At 29.7% G+C, this 9,428-nt stretch overlaps 1 protein-coding gene across 1 annotated transcript in view; it reads right to left on the bottom strand.

The window, feature by feature from the left end:
• Nucleotides 1-812: 812 nt before the first annotated feature.
• LOC145242750 (protocadherin Fat 4-like) overlaps nt 813-9,428 on the bottom strand; it is a 140,014-nt gene continuing 131,398 nt past the window's right edge. Inside the window, exons 11-13 of the mRNA XM_080105892.1 lie at nt 2,475-4,866; nt 1,754-1,877; nt 813-1,432 (exon numbers count right to left, since the gene is read on the bottom strand). Of these exons, the coding sequence (XP_079962018.1) occupies nt 1,281-1,432; nt 1,754-1,877; nt 2,475-4,866 (2,668 nt within the window). The 3' untranslated portion in view covers nt 813-1,280. The remainder of the gene's footprint in view (nt 1,433-1,753; nt 1,878-2,474; nt 4,867-9,428) is intronic.

Here is a 9,428-nt window from a genome sequence, read left to right as displayed (position 1 = left end):
ATGATATAGTGAGACAACTGTTTATATATATGTGTGTGTGTGTGTGTGTGTGTGTGTGTGTGTGTGTGTGTGTGTGTGTGTGCTAAAAAACAAACTCCTCAATAAAGAACGGTTTTCTTCAGTTGCCAAGTAACATGCATAGATATTATGTAAGCAAAGAAAATACATAGCATTATAATTTTGTCTTTTGTCAATAACAAATTTTCAGCACAGGGATAATGTACCCAACACTGCCGGTTATGGTTAAAAATAATCTAGCATTTGTGTTTCGAGTTGTGGTATGACTATACTTACTATGTTTAGCCACACTGAAGAATTGTGACACAATAAAACAGCTGACTAGATATAATCCAGTTCATGTGTGTATATGTACTGATTACTGCCCAATATTTAGTCTTAATTAATGAATGTCATTTAATCAAACTTTCTATTTACAGGTAATACATAGTTTTCTCTGACAACATTTTTGATGAATAATATCTTTCATATATTTGTTTTATTATTATTCTATGTATGTAAAAATATAAATATTGGATTTTAGTTTATAATTAGGCTAATAGAATGTGATACTTTTAGCTTGTATATGGGTAGTATAATTAGATTTTTTAATATTAAAATAGTTCATATAAATATTTGATTGGAATCTTGTGTGAGAAATCTGTCATATTTTTATTTGTACCAGGAAAGTGTATTTGGAATAAGGAAAGTGTGTATATTATTAAAATAACTGATTTCAAAATTGTATTATTGAATTCCTGAAAAATAACACTTTATTCATGAAGTACATAGAAAAGTTTATAGTTTATTATTAATTTGGCTAATATTTGCTCAATATCTTGTTTGTGCTAATATCGACACAGATAACTGTTTTAAATCTTTGAATTATGTTTAGTTATCTTTTCTTTTTAGCAATTTTAGAAATTATGGAAATTTTCTTCCAACAAGCTTTATTATATGACCAGAAAGATATTTTTATTCTCTTCATATTTAACTGACACTATAAAAAATTTAATTGGGTATATAATGTCATTCTCGTGTTTGCTCATTTTGACTTAAATTCTGATGATGGTTTTCTAAGTAATATTAGCTGAAAGAATTTATTGAAATAAAACTGATTTTCTTGTCTATTTTAAGCATTGATTTATTTTGTTTTAGTATTCAAATAGAATTGAACAGTAGAAATTGTATTGTCAGTGAATATATACATGGTGTAAATATTATGTAGTAAATATCTGTATGTATTGTTTGATATGAAAGAAAATTTGTTTTCGTCATGATCATTAGTTCTTTTGTGGTACTGGAGGCAAAGGTCTTGTATTTGAAGTCTGTTCATTGTTCATTTCTATAAGATTCCTTGATTGTGGGTAAGGAGCTGAAATATCATTTTTGTTTACATGTCCTGATTGAACTGATGATTTCGTGGATGACAAGTCTGAAAAATAAAATATTCTTTTGTTATAAATAAATCACATACATTTTGTAAACATATAAAAACAGATTAGTTTTAATTTGTCATTCTTAGGCTTATCTGCTATTTGAATTTTACTTTCAATCTGTATACTATTTATAAATGCATGAAAATAGACAGACAATTTTAAATAACTTACAGAATGCTTGCATATAAGACATCATTTTTCTGCTTCCCTATAGTTTGGTCACTAAAATCTAAAGAACAGTATCACTAGTTATTATTTTGTCCATTTATATTTAGTGTGCTTCTTTTTTAATTTTAACTTTATACTTGTTAAATTACCCGTTCTTCGTTGGTCATTTAGTGTATTCTCTTCCCTCCAACTCAGGTCTGCTTCTGATTGGGATGGTACAGCAGATCTCCAGGTGAAATAATCTGGTGGGATTGATACATTTTGTGTATACATCTGTTTTAAATGACAAAAATATAAAAATATAAAATTAAAGTAATGCTTACAAACTTAATTATCTCAAAAAACATGTTAAATATGCATGATACTTTTTACTGGTTGAAACTTAAAGCAAAAATGATCTGCAAATTAAAATGGAATTAGTATATGAATAAATTTACTTAGCAGTATCAACGCAGCATTTAAATTTTTTATATAAATTTAAAAAGTAGCTAAAACTTTTTTTTTACATCAGCTTAATATTGAAAACACCTTATGAGCACTTTATTACATAACTATATAAAAGTTAGTTCTACACCTGTATAACTTTAAGGGACAAATCAAAAACAACATTACTAAGGGGAGAAAATATGGACTTACATGTCATAGTAATATTTTCATTTTTAGTAAGCTGATCGTTTCAAATAAAAAAATAATTAATTTTAATTCAAAAGAGCTTTTTCTAAATTTATTTTATAATTGTAAAACAAACAAACCAAAACGTTATGTAGTTCTATTTTTATGTATGATCAAAGCTTCTAATATATTTAAGAAATAAAAGAAGTTAAACAAATATGCATCAAATACAAAAAATAAGATATCTAGAATGCTTACGGGTGACGAAACATTGTTTACTGGTTGTGATTTTTGTGGAAGTGCATCAGCAGAAGTGAGTTGTCTTCTTGATGTTGTCATTGGAGTTGATGCTTGATTTATTTGCAAAGGTTGAGCAGAATGAGGCCAAGTGTTTCCTGGGTAAGAAGGTGCAATGAGTTGTCTCTGTTCACCAACATATCTATTGGAAGGATCAAGTGCTTGGGCATAGGCCACATTTGACTGACCATTACATCGAATGATGCAGATTGATAATGAAGCTGTTATGAAGACAGCTATTGTGACTGCTATGACTGTAATAATAATGACGAGATTAAGATGCACCTTCTCTTCAGTGTGAAGCTGAACAACATTTAACATTTCTGATGTGTTGTTGCTGATAGTGAGTGTTAAAAAGAGAGTAGTTGTTGCTGATAGAACTGGCCTACCACTATCCTTGACAAGAATGTCAAGCTGATAGGAGCCAGCATTTTGTTGGCTGAGTTGTCTATTGAAAGCTAAGAAACCAGTGTACTGGTTGATGGTGAACATCTGTTTGTCATTGCCTCTGATTATTTGATATTTTAGAAATGCATTCTCTTGACTATCACTGTCGGCTGCCTTTATCTGTGTGATGTTCTTGTTTCTGGCATCAGGGTAATATGTGACATGTAGATTGTAAGGTTTAACACTGGGAAATGTAAAATATGGAGCATTATCATTTTTATCAGTGACCTCAACAATCACATTGACTGTGTTATTGAGAGATGGTGTTCCATTGTCTTTCACAAACACCTTGAAGTGATAAGTATGTTGAAACTCATGATCAAGAGACATAATTGCTGATAGTAATCCATTTGTGGTTATTTTGAAAGGTAAGAAGTGTTTGTTGTTATTGGTGATGAGAGAATATGTGAGTTTTCCTCCATCTCCCAAGTCTGGATCAGTGGCATTGATGTAGCCAAGAGTAATTCTTGAGTTTTGATTCTCATCAATGAAGAATTTAAATGTGTCTTTTGTAAATTGTGGCCTTACATCATTGATGTCCATCACTTGAATGGAGAATTTGCTGTTACTATGAAGAGGAGGAGAGCCTTTATCTTGACAACTGATCACAACATCATGGTGCTCTTCTTTCTCTCTGTCAAGAGGATTTTTCAGTGTCACTTCATATTTTTTTGTACCTAAATTCTGAAGCTGAAATTTATCATGATGAAGATGACAAGTGACATCTCCATTTTGCCCTTCATCATTGTCTATTACTTTCACATAAGCAATAAAACTGCTAATTTTAGCATTTTCTAAAATCTTTACTCTATTCTCATTAGATGAAGATGCAAATGTAATATCGATTAGTGGTACATTGTTTTCATTACTGAGCACATTTACATAAACTATTGCAATTGAACTTAATGGTGGATTACCACCATCTGCAGCTTTTATATACAATTTATCCATTTCATTTTCTGAATCAATTTTCTTTTGCAAAAAAATCTGACCGGTGGTTTCAACCAATTCAAAGAATGATTTTGTTGTCGCAGATGTTTGATGACTCCAATAATATAAAACTCTTCCATTTTCTCCTGCATCTGAATCGGTTGCTGATAAAATAATAATTGGTGTAACTTTACTTTCTTCATTCTTAATTGATATGTTATATATCTTTTTTGAAAATACAGGAAAATTATCATTAACATCATTAATTGAAATGTGGACATTCAGTGTGCTTTGTTTTGGAGGAGTTCCAGCATCTTTAGCTAGAACTTGTACAACATAAGAATCTTTTGTTTCTCTGTCTAAAGTTTTTTCTAATTTTATTCCCAGTTGTGATGTTTCTTCAACACCTGGAGCCACAAATAGTGAAAATGGTTCATTTTTATGTTTTTTAAGTTCATAAGAAATCTTTGAATTTTTAAATCCGACATCTTTATCAATAGCATTTGGAATTAGTACTTTAGTCCCGACTGTAAAAACTTCATCAAATTGAATATTGATTTGTTTATCCGGAAATTCTGGCTTGTGGTCATTGACATCTTTTATGATAACTTTGATTTCTAAAATCCTCATTGAAGAAGTTTGTTTACGAACAGCTACATCAATAAGTTGAAAGCATTGTTTATTACGTTTACACATTGCTTCTGCATCCAATGTAATTGTTGCATAAAGTTTGCCTGTTTTCTTGGACACTCTGAAATATTGAGAACTGTCAACTTTCCCTTGTAGTTGACTGAATGTGATGAGTTTCTTGTCTTGATAGGACATGTTCTCCATTATCTTAGAATCAGAAGAAATGTCACCAATATAGGTTCCTGGACTTTTTCCTTCTTCTACTGTGTATGTCAGGTCTACACTGATGCAAATTGGTAATACACACAAAAGTATATATATAACTTCTAACATGGTTGTGGACATCCTGTAAAAAAATAGACAAATTTTATTTTATGTATGTATAATTTTTTAAATTTAAAATTTTCTTATAATACACTACAATTTTAATTTATTGATCATTTGATTTAGATAATCTTTTTTATTGCATTTGAATTCATATCGAATATTAAAAGGAAAACATCTTTTTAGTTTGTATTATATTCAAAATAATATACTCGGAAATACATGATAGAAAAAATGCATGAATATCTGAAATTTGCTTTAGATAATTGTTGATATTTCTTTTTTCTTTTTTTTTGAAAAGATGTAGCTCTCTTGTAATTGAATGCTTAATACAAACATTCTTTTGTAAATATTGATCTAACTTTTAATAGAATATTTTAATTTTTATGTATTTGTGTTACTATCAAACTGGTTTTTATTATTTTAATTTTTAAATAATGAAAAATATTTATCAGTGAGAGATAATTCTTCTTTCAACCTGTTTTATTTTAAACTTTACTGACTCAACAACCTCTGATTAATATAAAATCTGAAATTGTGAATTTTATTTTTGTTTTTGTAAAATGGCATGAGAAAGCAAATTGAATATTTTCATCTATACCTGTCTTTGTTTTTCTAGTTGATTAGTTACTATTTTTAGGTCGTAGAGATCAGGCAAAGTCAAAAGTAATGCAAAAATCTTTCCATACATAATATAACAATTTTGTTTACATGTTGTTAAAACAATCAAAAGTAAAGACATAAGAAAAAAAGAGTTAAGAAATGTTTAAAGGCTCTGATAAAGGAAGTTTTTTTTTTCCATATGTTTTGCTTGAGAACTGTGTGAATGAGTCCACAAGATTGTTTTTAGAACTGATAACTCTGACTTGTGTTTTTTGCTGAGATGCCAGTAGCTAAGCTACAGCCCTAGTTTGTTTGCTCATTAAGAGTATGAACAGTAGTTAGTAACACCTTGCTGTGACTATCATAACTTGGAGCTCTCAGTAACAACAACACTTAGCTTCTCTCTTATACTGTGAACTTAAACAAGTATCTAACTCTCACAAACAACTCTTTCTGGTTGAAATTTGATATAAGCAATGTGTTTTTCTTGTATTTATTTTCTTTCAAAGTTTTGTTACATGATGTTTACATATTAGTATTTTATAAGAGTAGCATGAATTATACCTATGGAAAATTATGTTGTTTTTTTTTGTTACAAAGATATATTCATGAATATTCAAGCTTTATATTTAAAAATTAAAATAATAAAATCAGTTTGATAACATCACAAATTTATAAGAATTAAAATCTTCTGTTAAAAGTAAGATCAACATTTACAAAAGAATATTGTACTAAGCATTCAATTACAATTAAGTTCCATCTTTTCAAAAAAGATGATGAATTGCCAAAAATCATTACAAATTTTAATTTTAAATGATCTACTATTATTTGATAAATCGTAAACTTGGTTGAGGACAACCCAATTAGGTCGGTCGTGAGGAAAAAAATATGAATAAAAATAAAACTACATTACACTTCTCTTACATGTGAAGAAGGAATGCTAGCCTTTAAAAGCACCATTCAAAATATTTTATTTTGAATTTACTTTGTCCTTATCATAGTGGCATATAAAGTTCTGGTGATACTCAAGGTCAACTCTTTGATTACATGGCATAAAGATTCAATACTGAGAGATATTATGAGAAAGAGAAATAGTTTAAATATGATTGGATACCTCCTCACCCTGTGCATGTCACTGCTTCATTATCAACTGAATAGTTAATACTGTTAATTACGCTAGTCAACAACAAATCTGTCTGCATTTTTTTCAGCTGATTTAGGATGAATATGATGTGCTAAATCCAAAAGATCACATTGGTTGTGCTCAATTAGGTCAATTTTTTTAGCTAAGGCCACATGTCTTTTTTTTATGTTTTTGTTCACATGTACACACATGTGGAGCATTTTAGAAGAAGTTGGTGGGGGTAAAATGCCATGTTTTAATTGGAAATGATTATTTTAATGACAAGTATTCAGGTCTAATAGTTCTGGGTGATTAGGTTGAAAAGGGATCAGTTTGAATATATATAACCTTGAAATCTTCCAAAAATTGGTGCACAGTATACTTGAAGAAGGATTGACCTGTGTAGGAGGAATTGATGCCTTACAAAGAAAGGAATGTCATCAACAACCCTCTGGTGGACAGAGACAGAATACGCTTCTCACCATTGCATATCAAGCTCGGCTTAATTAAGCAGTTCACTAAGGCTCTGGACAAGGATGGTGACTGCTTCACTTATCTGTGCCAGATTTTTCCAGGATTGATCATGAAAAAGTGGAACGCTATCATCTTTGACAGTCCTCAGATTCAGCAACTTATTCAACATCCAGAGTTCGAAAACTCAATGAACAAAGTGGAACTGGAAGTGCGGAAAGCATTTGTTCTGATAGTGAAGAACTTTCTTGGCAACAATAAAGCCAAAAACTACACAGAATTTGTCAACAATATGCTGACTGCTTTCAGAAACCTGGGTTGCAATGTGAGCATCAAGATGCACTACCTATTTTCACATATGGACTGGTTTTCTGAGCACCTGGATTCAATGAGTGACGAGCAGAGGGAGAGATTCCATCAAGCCCTGAAAGAAATGGTGACCACATATTAGGGTTGCTGGGATGCAGTCATGGCGGCTGACTACTCTTGGAATCTGAAGAGAGACCTCCCTACCGCTGAGCATTTGAGGAGTTCGAATAAATGGAAGTTCTAACCCTGAAGATTAAACAATGGTGAAGCAACATGCAATTTACATGCACTTATCTTTGTCAATGCCCACCATTCAGTTTACAGTAATCAATGTTTCTATCAGGTAATCAATAAATGTTGTTGGTGAAACATTTTTTACTCTTAAAAAATATTTGGAATTATATTTGTTGACAAAAATACAATCGATTTTGTCACAAGATTTGATTTGATTTTTAAATCAACTTAACACAGCCTGACCTGATGGAGAGAAACAGATGCCATTTCCTGATTCAGCAGTGCAAAAATACCTAAATCAGTTGTAGAAATTTAGACAAGATTCAAAAAATAAAAAATTGTTGCCCAGTGTTATTTAAGATTTGTTCTATCGATAATCTAGAAATTTTATTAATCATTTGTATTTTTATTGTCATATGCTACCAATTTTTCAGATTATAATTTTCTTAAAAACATTTTTTTCGATAGGGAATCCATTTGCCATGTTAATTTTACATATAAAGAACCCTTTTAAATAACTTCCTTTCTATATTAATAATAACACAGTTAGAATAATATTAAATCATTAATACAATATTACTTTAAATAATATATATATATATATATATACATACATACATATACATACATATACATGCATATATACATACAAATATATATATACATACATATATAAGATGAAAGTAATGGAAATAGTATTCCGACAAAATAGAGAAAATAAAAAGGAACAAACCGTATTATGTGTTCATCAACGTTTCGTCTTTATTTCGAGACTTCCTCTGGATGAATGAGATTAAGAAACCAAAAAATATACCATAACCACACCTTTGACTTTAAACACGCAAAAGTAGTTAAATTTATTTCAAATAAACCATGCCGGAGACTTCTTGAATCTGCGCTTATCGCAATTTCAAGCACTATTAAACAACGTGGAAGTTTCTATAACATAGCGCCATTAATAAGTAAACTGTTATTAAAAGAACATTATTTAACTGTGAACACAGGTTAACTTTCTCACACCATTCAAACATCCCCTGTAATAATTAACACATAATCTCTATCAATAAATTACATAAATAACACTCATTTCATTTTTGTTACAAACTTATATTTTGAATTTCAACAGATATATCTTTTTCCCAATAAGAATATAAACTTGCGTTCATAGTTTTAAAATTATATTAACGACTATATGACGTCACTAAAATTTCCTTCTCTTTAACAGCGCCAGCCCCCACCCCTCCTTTTTGAAATTCCAGCATCAATTTTCCGTTTCTCTCAAATAGAACTGCGTCACACTGTGCACGTGAAACATTTTCAAATATTTTGTACTGGTATATTTTTTGGTTTCTTAATCTCATTCATCCAGAGGAAGTCTTGAAATAAAGACGAAACGTTGATGAACACATAATACGGTTTGTTCCTTTTTATTTTCTCTATACATATATATATATATACATACATATATATACATACATATACATACATATATATATATGCATACATATATACATACATACATATATACATACATATATATATACATATATACATACATACATATATATATACATATATACATACATACATATATATATATACATACATATATATATACATACATATATATATATACATATATATATTTTTGAAAATAATAAGCGGAAGTTTCTTGAGAGCTCTTTCGGCTATCATCTCATCAGGAGAAAATCGATAGTGTACAAAATAATATTGTGTCGAAAATAAAGAGTTCTAATGGGGAACTTATTAAATGTGCCAAAAGTACGGGGACACTAAAATAAATTTATTAACGTTTAAAAACGATTAAAATATTGGCACAACCG

The sequence above is a fragment of the Euprymna scolopes genome, chromosome 21 (assembly GCF_053919585.1).
Source record: "Euprymna scolopes isolate OS-2025 chromosome 21, ASM5391958v1, whole genome shotgun sequence".
Lineage (NCBI taxonomy): Eukaryota > Metazoa > Mollusca > Cephalopoda > Sepiida > Sepiolidae > Euprymna > Euprymna scolopes.
The sequence above is the reverse complement of the archived record's forward strand: the minus strand, read 5'-3'. Positions and strand labels throughout refer to the sequence as shown.